The sequence below is a fragment of the Heteronotia binoei genome, chromosome 8, assembly GCF_032191835.1.
Source record: "Heteronotia binoei isolate CCM8104 ecotype False Entrance Well chromosome 8, APGP_CSIRO_Hbin_v1, whole genome shotgun sequence".
NCBI classification, from domain to species: Eukaryota; Metazoa; Chordata; class Lepidosauria; order Squamata; family Gekkonidae; genus Heteronotia; species Heteronotia binoei.
The window spans coordinates 58,932,341-58,953,733 of record NC_083230.1 but is presented as its reverse complement, the minus strand read 5'-3'; the positions used below and the strand labels follow the sequence as shown (position 1 = coordinate 58,953,733).

At 41.6% G+C, this 21,393-nt stretch overlaps 1 protein-coding gene across 6 annotated transcripts in view; it reads left to right on the top strand.

Moving 5' to 3' along the window:
* The window catches only part of PPP1R12A (protein phosphatase 1 regulatory subunit 12A), a 190,562-nt gene extending 171,319 nt beyond the window's left edge, over nt 1-19,243 (top strand). For all 6 annotated transcript variants that reach the window (XM_060245126.1, XM_060245129.1, XM_060245131.1 and 3 more), the window contains one exon: nt 17,073-19,243. In XM_060245126.1, the coding sequence (XP_060101109.1) occupies nt 17,073-17,159 (87 nt within the window). In that variant the 3' untranslated portion in view covers nt 17,160-19,243. The remainder of the gene's footprint in view (nt 1-17,072) is intronic.
* Nucleotides 19,244-21,393: the final 2,150 nt, after the last annotated feature.

The window sequence follows — 21,393 nt, the reverse complement described above, 5'->3', positions numbered from 1 at the left end:
GGACCCTGGTCTTTGCAGTATGCAGCCTTAGTGCTGCAGGCAAGAATTTGGCCCCTTTGGAGATGTAAAAACGGTAGATGGCATCAGCTGTTCTTTGCGCAGATTGTGCAACATAGTTCTTATGTGCCATACGCTTTCCCTGATAATGAAAAATCACCCCCAGGTATTTAATAATTTTTACTTGCTCAATGGGTTTGCCATTTAGAAACCAGCAATGAGCCTTGAAACGTTTGGTGAAAACTAAAACCTTGGTTTTATCTAGATTAATTTCCAACTTTTCCTGCAGACTGGTCTGGGTTAGATGGCGAAGGGCCCTTCGCATACCAATCTGCGTCCTGGATAGTATAAGCACGTCGTCAGCATACGCTAGAACTGGAATATGCCGATCGGCGAGCTTGGGAGGATGTAAAGCCAAATCATTAAAGGAGGTTAGAAGTGAATTTATGTAGAAATTGAAAAGCAAGGGGGCGAGCACACAACCCTGTCTGACACCCTTGTTCACTAAAATTGGTGGGGTAGATGGCCTTGAGATGAGCATCTTATCCTGATGCCCGAGTTACTATAAAGGCTAACCATTAGCAACAACAGCCGTCTGTCAATAGACGCATAATGTTTTCCAAACTGCTATGAAGCAAAAAGGAAAGACAGTTTAAATCAACTTTGGTTTTACTGGTTTCAAAATAGATTCTGAAAAGTATCCAAGGAAGATACGTGCCTATCTATCAGCAGATCTGATCAAGTATAGATATAGAAGAAAATCGGGACCCCGTGTTTGGGGTAGTTATTGGAACAAACACCCTTTCAGTCATTGGAAATATACCTTTGGCTCGTCCTATTATTTCACTTGTGATCATAACAACAGGACATGTTTCACCTGAGGTGTTGCCTGTGCTCTACCTGAACAAGAGTGGCCTTCCCATTAACTGGTATTAGTGTGTATAGCGAGAGGCATGGTGAAACTATCCAGTTGTAGGATGTCAGTTCAGAACAGAGTGGCCTTGCTTATTGTTCAGATTCTGAATGTGAGATTCTGTTGGAACCACTGCTAAATGACACTCACTGACGCAGCACCACACAATGAGAATGTAAGGCTTTCTCGTAGTGGTGATCTGCTTCCAAAGCATCAGATCCTGTGTTCATAGTTCTGCACACGGCTGATTATTGCTTTCCCTATTGTTTAAGGACTTGTGGATATGACATAAAACCTTTGGTTGAAACCTGGATTGGTTCAGGCTGCAGTATGAAAGACTGCAATAATGTATCAACTAAACAAGATGAGTGCTTCTTTTTGCCCAGCCCTTCCTCAACTTCATATTGGCTGAGGCTCTACCGGGGGAGAAATGGGGACGCATATCACACAGGATCAATTGATAGGTAGAGAAGAAAATAGAATTTTACTGGTAGGAAAAGCTGTTCCTCCTTAGACTTTTATTATTTTTAAGACTGAAAATTGTAGGTTGGTATCAGCTCTGGTGATGTCTCCCTATGCAGATCTGAACTGGATAAGAAAAAAAAAAAACCCGGCTACAGTATTATGAATTGAGACTACCATTAGCAGATTAATACCTCAAGGTTTACCTTTTGAAGGTTCTGAACTGTTCAGTTGAGGCTGTAGAAAAGATCAGGAAGAACTAGGTACATTCTAGGGGTTCCCTCATCTCAGGTACCAATTTATTCTTCCTCTCATTACCATACAATAAAGAGTTTGCAAGCTGCATATCAGTCTCCAAAACCTGATCAGTGAACTCAGGAAAAAGGTTTGAGCATTCATCTTCACTCGCCAACTAAGTTGTCAATACTAGGTTAGCACATTTAGTATGGAAGCAACATTCTGGATGACACTTGGGCACTGGACCCATTCCATTCCAGCTTCTGCCCTGGCCATGGGAGAAACAGCACTGGTTGCCCTGACAGACAGTCCCCATCGTCAGCTAGATTAAGGTAGGTCAGCGTGCTGTTGCTGTTAGATCTCAAAGCAGTATTCAACACAGTTGACTATGATCTTTTGACTTACTGCCTCACCAATGTGGGAATTCATGGGGTGGCCTTCCAGTGGTTTACCTCATTTCTCCATTTTTGGAAACAGAGGGTGGAGCTTGGGAGAGGGGGTCACTTGGGTTACTGCCGGATGTGTGGGGTTCCCTAGTGAGCACTCCTCTCTCTGATGTTGTTTAACATCTACATGTGCTCCCTTGCCTAGCTGATGCTGCATGAAGGGCTGGGGTGTCATCAGTACATCAGACACTCAGCTGTATTGGATCGCCACATAGAAACCACCCCTGATGATCTGAGTTTGGAGGCCATGGTGGGGTAGTTAAAAAAAGAGCAGGTTGAGACTGAATCCAGTAAAGATGGAGGTTCCATGGCTCGGGGGGGGGGGGCTTCAGAGTTGGGGCACAGACTTCCCACTCTTGTTGGGATGCCACTGATGCCATCTGTCAGGAATTTGGGCATGACTCTGGATGCCTCTTTGACTAAGGAAGCCCAGATCACAAACATTTCCAGGTTGGTATTTTTCCATCTGTGTCAAGTTTGGCAACTGGCTCCTTTCTTGTCATGCCCTGACCTAGCCACTATAATCCATGCAACAGTCACCTCCAGGCTAGACCACAGTAACTTGCTGTACTCTGGCCTGCCCTTGAGACTGACCTGGAAGCTCCAGCTGATCCAGAATGTGTTGGTGCAAGTCCTGATAAGAACATTTTGGACAGCACATATACAACTACATTAGCTCCCAGTGGAATACCAAGTCAAGTTCTAGGATTTGGTATTGTCCTCAAGGCCTTTAATGGTGTGGGACCTTAGTGAGTTTCCTGTGAACTGGGGTATTTGTGAGTTTCCTGTATTGAGCAGGGAGTTGGACTAGATGACCCTGGAGGTCCCTTCCAACTCTATGATTCTATGATCCGCATATCTTTGGGATCAACTCCTGCGTTATGTCCCTGAAAGAGCATTATGCTCTGCTAAGAACAATCTATGGGTGCCTCTTGGCCCTAAAGATATCTGGCTGTCCACAACTAGAGCCAGGGCTTTTTTGGCCCTGGCTCTGACCTGGTGAAACTCTCTGCCAAACACCACCAGGGACTTAATGCAATTCTACAGGACCTGTAAGGCAGAGATATTTTACCAGGCTTTTGGCTGAGGACAGCAACAGTTCCATTGTAGCCAGCACCCTCCTATTTTCTTCTTTCCTCCATCTCTGCTTTGGCACACTCCTTACCTGCCTGTGAGCTTGTGGTGCAGTCCAGAGTGGATTATGAAAAAATATTTGACACCATCTGAAGTAATGTGATTGTCTGTTTGGTTGTTTTTAGTTTTTTTATTGGTTGTAAATTGCCTAGAGCCTTATATTGTGGGGAACAGGCAATTCATAGTGAATGTATAAATAAATAATAAAATTACATTCCATGGTGGAAGTCAGTCTGTTAGTAGGAGTCCCCTGTGGCCATAAGTCCAAAATTCACATTAACATATGCCTTACTCCAGTGTTGGTAAGGCTCACTTGGTTACTTCAGGAGAAAACCTTGTGCATAGTGTGCTAGAGCCAAGAACAACAGAACATATTCTAGTTTCATTTCAAACTGTTATTGAAGAGAAAGCAATGCAGAGGACAACTAATGGCGCTACTACTATGTACTACTTATACCGAGGGACTCCACCGCTCAGAACAATTCACTGGAAGCCACAGACATATGGGACAACATCACCACAGTACAGATGATCCACATAGCAGATATACCAAATGTGGTGCATCTCACATTGATCTGAACATGGGGAATCATGTGTGGATCATTCAAGACAAATATATTTCCTAAAACTTGGCAGTTATCACATGTAAATGACTACTGGTAAAAGGTATGGCCATGGAAAATGGAAGTGCTTCGCGATGATCATTATAAGCCTCACAGTCAAATATGACATGGACTAAAGATTTGATACCATCATTGTAGTAGGGACATAATCGTTCTTGGAACAGCACTTTTTTGTATCTCCCCTCCACCACCGCTGAAGGGAGAACATCCCACCTCATAAGAGTAAACGTTCTCCTATATTAATTATATGTTGCAGTATAGGTAGGGCATCGGGGTCACCCTGTTGATTGGTTCTGTCAGAGCTCGCCATTTGGTTGTGCTGTTAAGGTTGTTTTGTCTGACAATGTTCAATATTCTCTGTTTCACTATCTCCTTAGCATTATCATAAGTAAGAGAACTGAGGTATTGTTTTGAAAGGCCATAATAATGAATTCTGTCTCTATGGTCCTGTGGCTGAACTGGCCCAATTCAGCCTTCAGACCCAGTCCCATCAACTCCCTTTTGGGTTGCTAACTCCTGGAGGGAGCTAATCTTCTTCCTGCCACTTGGGCATGCTGCCACCGCCTGCTCAATCTAGGGGTTCCTGATTGAGAGGAACAGGACTCCCAATCCCCCTTTCCAATTCTGAGGTCTTGCCTCAAAGTCCTCTGCTAGCCCAGCACCTGGTTATCACAGAGACCAAAGACCTTCTTTGGGAGACCCCTGGAGGATTGGCATCCTTGCCAACTGTATGCCTTCCCCCTTCCCTGGACTCCCCTCTTATAGTAGCGTGGTCTAAGGCAGTTGGGGAAACTATGTGGTACAGAGGGACTCCTTTAAGCAAATATAACATTTATTTACAACATACAGCTATTTACAGGCATTTTTAAAAAGTGAACAGAAGCAACAAATCGTAGTAGGAAGAAAAAACACTCCTCTCCCTATTTTACTACTTGCCCTGACCATACCTTCTCATCTAACTGATCTCCAAGACTGAACTCAGACTCAAACTGAAGGCTTCCCACCCCCCAAAATATAAAACCCACTTCCTGCCCAGGAACTGGTCTACCCTCCTGAAGCCTTTTGGGAGACCAGCTTTAAAGACATCCTGTCTCTCTAGCAGGCCTCCTCAGAATTGCTGCTTCCACACAGGAGGGGAGGAGGAGGAGACCAGGCCCCAAAACCTGCTTCCAGAGTTTAATAGACTCTTCCAGTCAACTCCCAGTAAAAGACCAGCCAAAATGGCATTTCTCCACAGGCCCTAATCCATCTTGGGACCAAAGGTATCTTGCAGAATTAAACTGATCAAGTCCTTAGGAAAAACTCACCATGTTTTTCTCTTTAGCAGTATAAAATCCCATAGGGAATGCCTTTCAGATTCCTTAACCAAAAGCAATGTTTTATACTCCCCTGCCCCCCTCATCTTATTTCTTATGAGGGAGTTAACCAGAATGAAATGAGAAAGGATGTTTTCATATTACCATAGTGACTGAGAGAAGTTGCTCATCATATTTCTATTAGCTCCTGACATATTTTGTCTCAGACTGAATTTTTCACCATAACTTCAAGGCTCCTGTATCTATTTGGACCAGCCAAATCCAGCAGAGGAACAAGATGAAGAGAAGAGGACGTCTCTGAGGAGGAGGTAGTCATCAGACCTGATGCAATCCACTGTCTGTGGCAGAGGTACTGCAGGAGGAGGCAGTCCCTGAAGGGCCTGATATAAATCTTCAGCCAGGGACGAACACTCTGACCCCTCAACTTCCCAGCCCTGGGCTGGCAACAGAGAGCCAGTTGCCAGCCAATTCACCCCCTCCATCAACAGAGCCTCAGGAATGCCATCGGAGGAAGATAAGGAGAGACCTTCAAGTCAGAAGGTGTAGTGCTTGGCTAGCAGTACAACATTGGCTCAGCACCAATAGCGAGGATGAGTGCTTGCAGGAGCAGGACAGAGGCAGCCAGCAGGTACATGATGCAATACAGGTAGTTTAGCAGCATGGGGCTTAAAAGCACAGGAAAAGGGAGTAGCTGTGTGGAAGCAACTTGTCCATTGGCTACTGACCACGCTGCCTGTATTCTGGATTGATCTCCTTGTTTCTGACCTTGGCCTTATATCTAGAAACCTTGATATTAGATTCCCTTCGGACTCAAAGCCATGAGTGTTGTCTAGCCAGTCTGTGAACCTTGAAAATGTACTCAAACCAGCTCTGACATCTAGACACCTGTGTGTGCTTGCTGTGTGCCAGTAATCAGGACAGTGTAACAGTTTGGTATACTTAGCAGCTGTTGTAGCTTGTCATGACCATATAAGGCTAACTTTCTTTTCACCCAAAAGAAATCTAAATCATATCTGAAGAGACTAATGTAACACCCTGCAATAATTCAACAGGTACTTCAGCGGAACTTTTATCTGATGTTATCAAAGCTCATTATAAAACCCTTTACTTCTTTAGCAGTGGGCTCAGACAGACTTTTTTCCAGCAATCATCTGTTTGCACAGAGCTAGTGAGATTAAAGTATTAAATCCTGTCTCCTATTTTTGAAGTTTTACAAGAAGGTATTCTCTTCTTTCTCCTCAAAGTTTTTCCATCTTTTTATTTGAATGAAGGCATTATTTTACTTTTTCCAGAAACTGAAAGATGAGAGAGAATGCTATACTCTTGGGGTGTTAAAAGAGCTTTAAAAATGTATTTATAAAGAACAAGTGAGTTCCAACAGGACCTGCACATTGAGCTTTCATGCAGAGAGGTGTGTGCAAATGACTGGAATTGATATGCATTGCAGAAATATGCACACTTGACTACAGCAGAAGCTACCTTCCTTCAATGGAAAATATTTGCAAAGGAGGTATATGATTATCTCCATCCATGTTATGAGACACTAAAACACAATGATGTAAACTCAAGGAAAGGAATAAGTGAGAGTAAGTGCTTTGTAGCCTGTTAAATCTAACTTTTCACATCTACTATCTGCTCTCCCTTGTGCTACTGCAAAGAGATCACAATGAAAATGTGTAACTGTTTATTGCGTGCTTCACAAATAATCCTTCCTGTAACCCTACTGTGAACTGTGTGTATAGCTACCATGTTGTCTCATGCAGCACCACAGAGGGATGAGGTACTTCCCCTTACATAGTATGAAGGCTACATTCATAGGATCACTCAATACCAGTTACAGTTGAGTGCACTGATGTTATCCCCACAACAGTACTGACTCCCAAATTACCCAACAGCTGATGATTTCCCAAAACAAAGTGAAATAGCTTGCTGGAAGATGAGCCCAATTCCTATTCCTTACAGGAATCCCACTATTTATTTATTTGTTTTAGTAGATTTATATTCCACCCTTTCTCATGATGGGCTCAGGGTGGATTACAAACACAATAAAACAGATAAAAACCCAACAATAAAACAATCAAGCAGGCATATCAGGATAAAATACAGCATAGGTGGTGCAGGCACACTTTGAATATTAAAATATGGATGTCATAATTGTCAGCCCGAAATCTAATAACTGAGATGGTAAATCAATATGTCAATTAGGGGAGGCCAAATAGGACGCCTGCTTCCCTCAACCAAAAGCCTGATGGAATAGCTCTGTCTTACAGGCCCTACAGAATGGTAGTAAATCCAGTAGGACCCAATCTTTGTGGGGAGTGGATTCCACCAGGTTGGGGCCAGGGTTGAAAAAGCCCTAAAGTCAAAAAAAGGCAGATCATGCAACTGCAGTGACCTGGGCCTCCATAGAAAGAGAGGCATCCAGTATCACTCCGAGACTCCTCACCTTCTGAGCTGGCACAAGAGATGCACCATCCAGAGTGGGGAGTTGGATGCCTGATCTTAGTCCCCCTCGACTTAGGTACAGGACCTCCATCTTGGTTGGATTAGGCTTCAGCCAGCTTAGTTGTAACCAACCAACTACAGCTTCTAATGCCCTAGTCAGATGGTCCAGGGCAGAATCCAAATGGTCATCCATCAACTGATAGAGCTGGGTGTCATCTGCATACTGGTGACAACCCAGTCCAAAACCTCAGGCGAGGGGGCGCATATAGATGTTAAACATCACTGGTGAGAGACTAGCTCCCTGCGGTACACCACATTCAAGTGGATGGTGCAGGGAGGTCTGCTTGCCAATCACCACCCTTTGTCATTGACTGTGGAGAAAAGAGGATAACCACTGTAAGGCTACCCCCGGAACTCCAATGTCAGCAAGGCGGTGGATCATTAGGTCATAATCAACCATGTCAAATGCTGCCAGAGATCTAAAAGCAACAGCAGTGCTGACTTGCTTTGATCCAGATGCCTTCTAAGGTAATCTATGAGGGCAAACAAAGCAGCCTCCGTCCCATGACCAGGGCAAAAGCTGGACTGGAAGGGGTCAAGGGCGGATGTATCTTTCAGGAAAGCTTGGAACTGCTCTGCCACTGCTTTCTCTGTTACGTTACCCAGAAACGGTAAATTGAAGACTGGGCGGTAATTGGCTAGGACCATTGGGTCCAAAGATGGATTCTTCAAAAGTGGACGAACCACTGCTTCTGTAAGCTTAGCTGGAAATGTCCCTGATGACAGGGACAAGTTGACAATTTCGGCGAAGGGACCCTGGATACCATCTGTGGAGAAATGCCATTTGGGGCCTGTGTTTGTCTGGGAGTGGCTGGAGGAGTTTATTAAACTCTAGGCAGGCTTTGGACCTAGTCTCTTCCTCCTCCCCACTCCCCTCTTGTCTGGAACCAGCATTTCTGGGGGGAGCCTCCTATAGAGACAGAAACTCCTTGAGGCCTGCCTCCCAGAATGCTGCAAGAGAGGTAAACCAGTTCCTGGGCGAGAACTGGATTTTATATTGGAGATTTTGGGCGGGAAAACAGTCAGTGGGCAGTGGAGTCTTGGAGTCAGTTAGTATTGAGTTCATTTAGCTCAGAAGGTATGGTCAGGCTTGCAACAGTCCAAGTAAGGTGCCTGCCCTGCATGTCATCCAGTTAGGGCAAGTATTAGAATAGGGAGAGGAGTGTTTTTTCCCTACTATGATTTGTTTCTTCTGTTCACTCTTCAAAAAATGCCTGTAAATAGTTGTATATTTTAAATAAATGTTATGTTTGTTTAAAGTGGAGTCCCTCTGTACCACATAGTTCCCCCAACCACTTGAAACGCTAGGAGTGGGTTGGGAAGTCCCTAGGGTGGAGAAAGGTGGCACCGGCTAGTTGCCAACTCTTCAGTGGAGCCCCAAAGATCCCTAGGAAGCCCCGAGAAGGGTTCTTAGCTAGTCCAGAGGGAGGTTAGGAGGCTGTCCCGCCTAACCAGAGCCCAGAGAGGGACAGTGGTGACAGTGACTACCCTGAGGCAGCAAAGTGGAACTGCCCTTTCAGGTCAGCATACTGGGAAGGGCTGGGCAGGGCCGGGGCCAGCTACCAGACGCAGGACCGGTGTACCACACCATCTCCACCCGCTTTAACAAGCCAAGATGGACATGGGTCCAGAGGGCAAGTGGTACACTTCACTGCCGCCAAGAACCTATCCATATCGTCCCAAGAAAGACGGTTGAAGTGATCTGACATAGGACCAGAAGACAGAAATGGGCTTCCAGTTCCCATACTGTATCAACTGTGGCTGGAAGATTTTGGCAGAGAGTCAAGACCTTATTTGCGAAATAGGTCACAGAAGCCTCACAGCCAATGTCCAGTTCCCTAGTTTTTTTATTGCCTATTGGCACTGTAGTCAAAGATCGAATTGTTCTAAACAATTGAGCTGGGTATGATTTTGCAGACGCAATGGAGGCGCATAGAAATCCTTCTTAGCAGACTTCACTGCCTTCTCATAGACTTTCAAAAACGTTCTATAAGAAGTTCTAGACTCTTCATCATAAGATCTCCACCACACTTGCTCTAGTCATCTGAGCTGCCGCTTCATCCTCTGCAGCTCCAGGATATACCATGGAGCCACTTTGGTGTGGCAGCGAAGAGTGTCCTGGGGGGGGCAATGTCAACAGCAGCAGAGAACTGGGAATACCAATCCTCTACTCTCATGTAATGACCCACCAGGGACATTGGATCCCGCAGAGCCTCCTGGTGCTTTGGGTCCAGTTGGCTCTGCGAGCACGAATCTGCTCACCGCCTAAACAGGAGCAGGGGTGCAGGTCCAGTTGGACTTTCAAGGCTTAGTGATCTGACCACGGAACTGTATCAACAGCTATCAGATCCAGTGTTATCCCAGCCCCAAAAACCAAATCCAGCGTATGGCCAACCTGGTGGGTGGGCATTGATATCATCTGGCTGAGTCGTAGTGTCTCCACGGATGACATCAGGTTCTGAGCCTGCATGGACGCAGCATTGTCAACATGAACATTGAAATCTCCCAGGATGAGCAGCCTAGGAAATTCCAATGCCCAGGTCAATACCGCATCCAGCAGGGCAGGCTGGCTCTCTGGGGGTGTGTTAGGTGGCTGGTACACCACCCAGATAGCCAAACTCTCCTTGGCCTCCCATATCAGATCGACACATTCAATGCCAGTGATATTTGGGGCGGGGAGCACCCTGAAAGAAAAAGGACTCACGAATGAGCACTAACCCCCCCCCCCCCAGCCTGGTTGTCCAAGATTGGTGGAGGACTGAGAATCCAGGTGGGGCAAGCTGGTTCAGGGCAACAGTCTCACCCTCCCGAACCCAGATCTCAGTCACACATGCCAGATCTATCTGTTGCTCTACAAAATAGTCTCGTAGAGTATAGGTCTTATTGTTGATAAACCTGGCATTAATCAACACCAATGTTGGAGCCGGGTAAATTGTCCTAGCCCCACAACTGACGTGCCTGGGGATGGGACATAGGTGGGAAGAGGACTGAGCATTCCTGTATCTCTGACCTCTTCCAAAACTCTGAGACCTAGTCCTACCACCATATCTCCCACCCAATGGAGGCTTCAGGAGAATGAATGTGTCTGCTGAATGGAGTGTTCAATATAGAGTGAGATGTAACTTTTATAGAGAAGCTTCCAGCAAAATGAAGGTCATAACAACTCTAAACTTTATTTTGTTTACAGTCCACCATTCTTATTGAGATCCAATTTAAACAGCAACATGATGGCACTTTCATTTTTCTAAACAGTTAGTACTTTTTCCTGCTCTTTAATTCTCACTACAACCCTGTGAAGTAGATGAAGCTGAGAGAGAGATGCCCCAGTGTGACACATCAAAACCATGACAGTACGGGATTTAAATGTGAATCTTCCAGATCATAGTCTGACACTCTTAACTACTACATCATGCTGGCTCCAAGCCAATTAGAGTTAGCAAGATGGCTTGCATAAAAATTACAATAAAATGAGAACTTTTGATAGCATAATATATTGTAATATGTTCTCTTTGCAGTTAACAACCAAGCAACTGGTCCTGAAACTGAAGTTTTAAAATAGTTTTCAAAGGAAGCCCCACACTGAGTGCAGTAATCTTATCACAGTGCTAGGAAATGCAAAATGGTGGCCAATTCCTTACCAGAGTGCAGCTTGTGCATTCACCAAAACCAGTAAAAGGCTTTCCTAACCACGAATGCTGCCTGAGCAGTTAGGAACCAAGTTTTATTCAGTAACATTCTTAGACCGGCAGACTGACCTTTAGGAGAACATAGGCCTCTTTTCAGCTTAGGAAATGTTGCATTAATGTAGCTGGAGGAATAATACTTCTTCAGTGATACAACTCCATGTGAGTGTTATCTTTTAATGTTGTATTCTTGCTTGCTCTCATGTCGTATTAGGAGCATGTAGTTAGCAGTGGGAATAACTCTGTTTACTTGCTTTCCTTATCTGCTGCTAAGAAAAGGATCATCTTTACATCTCTCTTTTTTCTTTTAGTTCTCCTCACCTGTGATACCTTTCCAACCTGGTACACTTGCAATTTCTTTCATGTTTGTTCCTGTTTCTTTGATTCCTGCAGAAATCCTATCAAGTAAAGCACGTTCAGGCTTTGAGGCATTTCAATGAGCGGCTGCTGGCTGAGAATAGGGCCTTGACCAGAGTGGTTACCAAGCTGTCAGGTGCCTGTAGGCACCTATATTCTATGGACTTGTAATTTCCCTCTTTTTCTCTCTTTTGTTGGAGCCAAACTGGTGTTGAGCATCAGCCAGTGCAATAGCCTGCACTTCCCTATTAATGCTTGAGTGTCTACAGGCTGACATTGCTTTAATGTTAGAAGTGTGGCTTACATGCATGGTATCCAGTATTCCAGTCCCACCTTACCACAAAGACCTTGATGATGCAGTTTGGGTTAGCCAATAACAATTTTTATTCTCATTTGCTGCTAATACCAAGCCATTTTATTGAAATTGTAAATGGTGGTTAGAAAATAATTTTGGTGGTGGTTGTGTTAAATTAGTGCATCTTAACTTTCTGAATGTTAACTTGAAAGCAACACCCAACACAATTCAGAAATCTTACTTTCCTTAGATATACATTAAAATGTTGAAGGATTCCAAAACTATAAACTCTTACCTAGATTGCATACATTTAATTTCACTTATTGGAAAAAGAGTATTGCGGGAAGAAGATAAATTTAATAGTAGTGAGTTAAAACCTCTGGCATCAGCATTAAAACTGGAAATGATTTTTTTTTTAAATTCACTTTCTTTATATCATATATATATATATATTTCACTTTCTATATCATGGCCCAGGAAAAAGCAGTGCAAGGCCAGGTACCAAACTTCAATGACTGGCTGGGAAACTATTAAATTGTGTCAGTCCTTTAGATGGGAAATGGTTTAGTTGCAGGATTTTTCATTAACTGTATCTGAAGCAGTGCTGTTAAATGGAGTAGAATTAATATTTTTACTTCGTTAAAATCCAGAGTGACCTGTACCTGTCTAGAACTGGAAGTATTCTTAATGAAAGTTTCAGAGATTTTCAATGTCAAAGATGTCATTTGAACCAGCTGTTCATGATACCACAGAAGTTGCATGAACTTTATAAGCAGTGGTGGAACAGTTGGGCAGACCAGTGTACTTTGAACCTTACTTCAGGCAGCCAGGAAAGTAGCAGTTTGATTTCTAGTTCAACAATGGTTGTACCGCTTGAACTAACTATATCCATAAGAGGAATAACCTTCTATAGCTGTAAATGCATTTATTTTCAAATTGTATGTTATTTCTTTGTAAAATATCAGTATTAGAGATGTTATGGCTTTGAGGAATAGAAGGTTAACCTTTGCAGACAGATTATTTGTCTACCTCTTTGTTGTAGGGTGATTTGAAGCAGAAACTCATGTCAGATAAGATTTTAGGTAACGTCCCCATTCTTAGAACATGCCTTTTCTTTTTCAATCTCAAAGTAATAAGCAATGCAACAGAGTATTCTTTACTTCCCTCTGTAGGGACCAGGGTTTATTCTCTGATAGCTGAATGATTATATAAACTTCCTCATTTTGTATACAACTACAATGGATGCAGCTGCACTGAAATGCTAATACTCTGTGTTTGTGCATGTTCACTCTGAACTACCACAGGGTGCAAAACTACCACTTTGCATTGACTTCATGTGAAAAAGTGCACACATTTCCAGATCCAGACCATAAATTTATAAGTGTGCTGTGATTTAAATGAGGCTTACATTCAGGAATTCCTGACAGTGCTTTGCAATGTTACTAGTTAGTCTAATACAAACTATTTTAAATTCTGCATGTTATCATCATACTTATGAGTCTGGCAAGAGAAAATCTGATTTCCCTTTCCAATTGAAACCAAACTGGTTTATATCTTTTGCATGTATCCAATGAATTGGAAAGGAAGCCCTGTCTGTACTAGTTTATGCAATGGGAATGAAAGGAAGAGGTAATGGAAGATTTCACAAATGTTCCCAAGAACTGTCAATGGTATGACATTTGGCTTAGTAAGGCATGTCAATAACTGGGCTTTGCTTTGATTTTTTTTTTTTTTTTAGGTTCAGCCATCTATAACTATACTCTTCTAACATCCTAGGAGTCAAAAATGTCACCAAATCATCTTTAACTGCCTTGTTCTTGTAGTTATTTATATCTGTTCCAAATGCCATGTAGCCTTCTCTCACATGCAGCATCCTCCACGTGTACTATGAACATATGCTTCCTACTTCCCAGGAAAACACATGCATGTCTACCCAACATTTTGTATCAGCTACAGGCACATCTTCATTTCTTCCACATTTACAACATCCTTTTACTTTTTTTAAGGGGCATTGGGGAACATCCAGTTGTCAGAAAACACAGCAATTAGAGCGTCTGCATTGAAAGGTCTTGATTAGGCAAAGGCAGCTGCCTATCTTTGAGTGGCTTGGTATGTGCAGCCAAACACTGCCTTGTTTAAGCCCTGAACTGGACTTGTGCCATAACATTAGGGCCAGATAGTTGCATTTATTTTTCAACCTGTGTACCTTCTGATTTAGGTTAGTTATTTGGATGATGGTGCACATTGGAATGTAGTTATTAGACCCATTGCGTTTTTATTCCGTTCAGAACCTTGATTCTGTGGCTTATGAACACGTACATGACTTTATGGTTCCCAAGAGGAATTAACTGGCACATACTGATAGTTTCTATATCTGAGGTGGTATAGCCCAACACAGATTGTGTCTTTCAAAGGGCTGCCGCTGTTATTATACAGAGGACTTACAAATGAAGATGCTTAAAAAAGTTTGGCGCTTTTGCATTGTTACAACAATACCTACCTCATTAGTGACTCCATATTGGGGTTCTCCCAGGCCAAGTTCAATGCAAGGTAGACATGATGTTAAATGTTCTTACACATTTTATTCCCAGTACATTTCAAAGTAACATGGTGGGTTGAAAAGAGATGCTTTCTGTATTCAGATGTCTAAGATTTTCTGCATTCAAAAGTGAAAAATGGAAAGAAGTAGATATAAGATACAGAATCTGTGGTGAAAAGAGTGAGAAAATGCAATGAGTGTATTGTAAAAAACCTTGGCTAAGGATTACGAGCTTCAATAGATGTGTACTAGGCAATTTTGTAAATTTCTTGGAGGAAATGTGAGAATTGTTACATGCCTTTGAACAGCAACAGCATCAACTAAGATTAGAAGTACAATAAAGGCATTGTGGCGCCTAATGGATTATTTTGTAATTGATGGCTGACTTTTCAGGTCCCATTTGTTTCAATGAGGATTAAATATACTTCTCAGGTTTGTACACAACATCATGCAAGGGGATGTACTATGTAATTTACTTTTCTGAAATGTTTCTTTCCACATGCACTAGGTATACTATGCCTTTTCAAGATACTGGATTTTGGAATTTAATTAGACATCTGGAGTTGTAAAATTTCAAGATATTTTGAAGCCATGGGGAGGCGAAAAAAGCCTGTTATCGTATTTGGGTTGGGGGTGGAAATGGGTTAAAATATTCACAGTTCTTATTTTCATGTCAAACCTAAATTTGATATGTTTTGCTGATTTAAAAACATACCTTAGCATATACAGTTGTTATTATTTGGCACACTTAACGGAATTTAAAAATATAAATATCATAGCTTTCGTAAGAAAAATTGTAAATTTACCCAGTACTTCAGAGTTGCAAACTGCTGCACCCACATATGTCTTAATTTTTGCATACAAGAGGCAGAAAACAAATTCTGTAGTAAGCAAAATGAACTGTATTGAAAAAAATAGTTTCATGCAGTCAGAACAGCAAGACAAACAAAGGTACCATAAACCACCAGGTAGGACTACCAGCATACTTGAATAGTGTTAAAATTTAGACTCTTTAATGTATTATAATCAAAGACATAGAATATTAAATGTTGTCAAAATATTCATATTTAAACAAACATTCTTGAAAATATGTCTACAGTATACATAAGAGTTATATAGTAGCAGCAAAGTCTGCCAAGTCTGAGGATACTTAAATGCTGGAGCTGTTAATAGGTAACCCAGATATTTCTACAAACCTGAAATGGGCCCAAATTTGCAGAAAACTAAAGAGGCTGGGGAAAGATATAGTGAGTTTTTTTAAAAACCCCAAAATGTAGAAGGAGTGCCTGTAGCTTTAAGGCACATATTTCCTCAGTAGCTGCTGCTAGGCAACTACAGCTTTCCAGGAAGGGTTTCTGTGAACAAAAAGGCAGGGGGAAAGGCCAGGGCCCTTCCCAAGGCTGTTTAGCCTTTGAGAGAGGACTCACTGAGGCTATGTTGGGCATCAACCACTGAACAACTTGCTGCCACCCAACCTGCCTGATTTAAGTCTGGCTGCTTGCTACTGTTCACCAACATCCAACCCATGAAAGTCAGTGTGGTGTAGTAGTTACAGTTTCAAAACAGGATCTGGGAGAACTGCACCCTGCCATGGAAGCTCACTGGCAACCTTGTACCAATTGGACACTCTCAGTCTAGGGTCATAGAGTAAGTCAGAGAAGAATGAATTAAACTGCTTTGGGTTCCCATTGTGGAGAAAGGCGGAGTATGAATGAATAATAAATATACCTGAAGATAGTGGGGTAGATAAAAGATGGGTGAGTGGAAAATAGAGAAGGGAGCAGGGGAAGGATTGCTAGGGAAAGGGGAAATGGGATGATCCCTGCAAGTCTTTGTGGTTCTCCACTATGCAGCTAGGCCATAGTTTATCTGGATACTGGCTGCCTGGGGAATGAAATAAGGAAAGCCGAAGACCAGGGGGACAGATACAGGTGGTTGGTGGGGAGGAGGAAGAGAAGAAGGCAGGAAAAGGTGAGAGGCTATGGGGGGCTTTCAGGGAAGAGAAAAATGAGATTACCTTCCATCAATCAAGTCCTTGCAGGTTCCTGCTTGTCATTATATAATGTTGTGGATTGTTTTACATAAGATTTTGAATACTATATAATTTGATCTGATTTATTAAATTTATATCCTACCCTCCCCACAAGCAGGCTCAGCAAAATATGCTATGATGTGTTAAATATAAGAGCACACAATTTTCAGTGTTACAAAGTTTAGCCTAATACCTAAATGTGGCCCTCTTATGGAATTTATATCTAAATGGTACTCTTTATTTAGTATACTACAGAATTCATTTTTGCCTTTATTTTTTCTACTGCTCAGTAAAGATTAGAGATACATGTGCTATGATAGCATAGGGGGGGTGTAGCAGTTTAACACTTTCTCAGGTATTAAATATATTTTAATATTTTCTTTCCTTGTGTCTTCAAAATTCCTAGACATTGTATTTCTTTACATGTTCTGATTGCAGGGGGAGAAAGGGTGGGGTACTTCTCTGTTAAAAAGGATTGGCGTTTTGTACTTGAGAATAACATATACCTTTTTACTTTTCTTGTTTTCCTATAGATGCTACCAGACCTGAAGGCAGATAACCAGAGGCTAAAAGATGAAAATGGGGCCTTGATTAGAGTTATAAGCAAGCTTTCCAAATAAAACAGTTTATTCCAGCTGCAAATCATGGGATTGCACATAATTAGTAACTCCAGTGGACCATAGCATGGCAGTCACTGGAAGCCTGGGAAGATTTCTTGGAGACTGTCATTTTCAGATATCCTGCCAAATGCCCTCTTACCTGGGTGTTTTATTTTTTACAAAGATCATTGTTTCATGTGTTAAAGCAGCTGCTGAGAAGACAAAATGACTGAGAAATCTTGTTTACAGCTAATGCATATAAGGAAAGTGTTCAAGGCCAGATAAGCCTCAGATATTTAACCAGTAAGCCTTAGTTGTACATATAAACACTTGCATAAAAAGAAAAGCTTTCTGCTATCACAACCAGTTACTTTATTTTGTTGTTGTGTCATGGTTCCTGGTTTTTTTCTATCCTGCATTTTTTCTTTTTACATCTAAGTTTGGAATTGTGTGTGTTTCCTTCTAATTATTTGTGTACCAGATTTCCCCCTTTGTACAGTGTTTTCACAGCTTTACATTTACAGAGACCACACCCCTTTAAAAATACAACTTGTGTAGCTAACTAAGCCTGTATTGTCCAACCAGCCCACCCAAAACTGAGGTTTGGTGGAACAGTTGCTTTCACTGTTGTGCAATATGCATTTATTTCCTATAAAAGATGCTTTAAAAGTCAGTTGAAAGTAGATTGGTTATTTTAAGACTCCTGTTTTCTGCCTTTATTGGTCACTTTTTTTTAAAAAAGGAAAAAAAAAAGAAAAAGGTTTGTAGTGCAAGACATTAGCTCCTGTAACCATCACATTCGTTTTAGCAGGTACTGAGTGATGCTGTATATATTGTGTATTGTTTGGATTTTTCAGACCACCACATGACATGCTTGAATATATTTCCCTATTCCAAAATATGTGTTAAAGCGAATTAGACTGCTCCAGAATAGCGTTCAGTGCAGTCCATTACCTTTTATAAGCTTAAATAATTTAGAAATTGTACATTGTAATGGAGCCACTCTTTAAAAAATGTTTAAACTATAAAAATATTTTTATCTTTCCTTCCCATTTTTCATTTGAGTAATATTCACCCATAATTACTTCACCACATTTCACATACCTGTGTTTGAGTGCTGTCCAAAATTGTTGTGCTAGCCAAAGTAATCAAAGTCATTTTGAAAGACCTAACCTGTTACTCATTTATATGCACTGCTATTGCCATGTGAAGAGGCATCTAAGTTGATACCGCCATTATGTCAAACCATTTTTTACATTTCAGTGGCCTTTTAAAAAGTACTCCAGTGAAGATAGCTTTTGTTAGAAAACAAAGAGCTTTTATATTTTCACTCAGTCCTAATATATAGAACCATCTTACTGGCCTACAAACTATTGCCTAAAAACCACTGAAAAGTTCAGCCATTAAAATAAATTGTATATTGTAAAGCTTGTAGTAGCTATTGTATGATTGATTATATTGTATACTATATTAAATGTGAATTTGTATCCCTTCATTTTAAAAGGTCATTGTGTTCTACTGCCTACTTCTTGAGGCTGAGAATTGCTTCATTTGGGGGAGGGGGAGGGAAAGAATATTTGGGTTAAGGAGGACACAAGTCTCTTCAGGGTTGGTTGTTTTTTTTGGGGGGGGGGGGGAAGGAGGGAGGTTTTTTGAAGATGTAAGGTTTTGCTCTTACTACCAAGCTCAGGATTATTGATTTTAAAGGTACAAGGATAGTTCTTTGATATTGTTACAGTTGGTGTGTATGAGTACCAAGTTTGGACATCTTTTGTGGTCTTAAGCTAATACAAGATTTAAAAGATAATTGATCCATCTGAGCAGCTGCAACATGCTAAGTAGTGTTGTGGAACAGTTAGGCATACTGTGGATTATATTTGGTAAAGTTTTGAATGCCTGTGAATGATTAATGTGTATCTAATATTTTAGTGTTTTATATATAGGTTATTTATTCTTTAAAAACTGAATGGCTACTGTGTTGCGTTGATTTATTGGTAGTATTGAGCAGACCTTGCATCTGCATGAAACTACTTGCAAAACCCACTATTTTGCAAACAAAAAAATGTATTTTGACATATACAAATAAAATGAATAAAACTTTTAAATGTGTGGATTTTAATGAAAACATTTTAAACATGTTAAGTTTGATATTTAAATTACTTTGTGGGCATTTTTTTCATTACTTCACTTGGATGCAAAGAACTTTTCAGAGATTGTATTCAAATTGTGTGTGTTTGCACATCTGTAAATGCAACAGTAAAATGCCATATTTATGCAATCTGTAACAAATTGAAAAATGTTTATATATTTTACATAAATCTTGTCTGCATGCAGAATTACACAGAAAGCAGTTTTATTATGTTCTGCTGTGGTAAAGAATGTTTAGTTATGCAACAAGTACAGTCCACTAGACTAGAGTATTCTCTGGGCTGAATGTATTGAAGGTCTTTGTTTAAGCTACTTTTAGCAAAAGAATCCCACCCCCCATCCTTTAGTTGTAATGGAAATTTGTATTTTTAAGTTCTCCATTGGGAGTAAGCATTGTCTTTTAAGCACTGCCATCCATAAAGAGCAGCTTTAAATCATTAAACACAAAACAAGTTACATAACAGAAATATAATTATTTAATTGCCCTGGGATAGAGGGAAATGTAGTTTTCCTAGAGTTCAGTGAGAATACATAAAACTAACTAGAACCACTGCACAAACAATAATGACAACACCCAAGTATTATAGAGAGGTTTGAATATTTGAATTCTTCAGCTTTGTATTTATTAGTGTTGTGCCAACTATTTTGTAATTTATAACTTCCTGTTATAAGCTAATACCTAAATCAACCAATAGTGGAAGATACCACTCAAAGTCAAAAATGAGGGACAAGCTCAGGCTCCATGTGGGAGGGAATGCAAGAAATTAGGAGTCACAATAAAGATGGCACCTAACTTGCCCTTCCTGAAAAGGGGGGGGGGGTTAAAATATAAATAATGACATGCTTCTCTCCTAAGATTCATTCTGTATTCTCGGGCAAAAGAAGCTAAAAAATACCCGTAGAACCTGGCCAGCAGAAAAAAATCTCCATAGAACCGGGACCAGCAGAAACCCTTTACAACTATAGTTCATGTGGAGTCTAAATCAAAGTGAATGCAAGCAACTTGGTCAATAAAGCATCTCAGATTTTCACAGCTTATAGTCAAGGGCTCAGAATACAGCTGGGGGACCAGAATGTGAAAGTTCCCAGACTGATCTAAACAGTGTTGCTGGAGTACTCTGAGCAGATGAAGTGGTGGTGAAGTAAGACCTCTTGCTTGCCATCAGAGCCATGTGATATGCTCAGAATTGATACCTAGCCCTTATTTATTATTGGATCATCCTACTCTGCCCCACAAGCAGGCTCAAGGTGGGTTACATCAATATACAATAAACCAATTTTAAAAACCTAATAATTTAAAATCAATCTCCGTTTATACTCCTTGATCATTATTGATGGCAGAAAAATTCATCTGGTTCCCTATGTATCTACAAGTAGATGTTACTAAAATTGAGGGGGGTTGGGCAGATAAGACAGTGCAATATGAAAATAAGGCAGATGGAAATAGCCAGAGCAGAAGAAGGCCAATACAATTTGGGTCCACCTCAGCCTGGTGGAACATCTCCATTTTGCAAGCCCTGTGGAACTGCCTCAAGTCCTGCAGGGCCCCGATTTTGCTCAGGAGACTGTTCCACCAGTCTGTCTCCAGAGCTAAAAAAGCTTTGGCTCTGGTCGAGGCTAGGCAGACATCCTTCAAGCTGGGGATCACCAGTAGATGTTGGTCCATAGAGCACAATGCTCTCTGGGGGACGTACTGGGAAAGAGTATCCTGAAGGTATGTTGGTCCCAGACAGCTTAGTGTTTTCAAGGTTAAAACCAGCACCTTGAATCTGACCTGGTATTCTGGAAGTCAATTGGATCCATTAGTCTCTGTGGACAAGCATAATCAGCTTGCTGCGTGAGCAGGGGGCAGTTGCTATACTCAGCTGTGCTCTGGGCTGTCCCTGCCAGTAGGCAAACTAGGTGATTGCCCAGGGCGCTGGCCTTCTGGGGGCCCCAAATTAGGTGCCCCCCATGTGACTCAGTGATGTTATCATTGCAGGATGGGGCACCAGAAGTTAACCTTGCCTAGAGTGTCAGACAGTCTAGGGCTGGCCCTGGCCGCGCCTTCAAGAAGACGACTACTGCAGATTTATACCTTGCCCTTCTCTCTGAATCAGACTCAGAG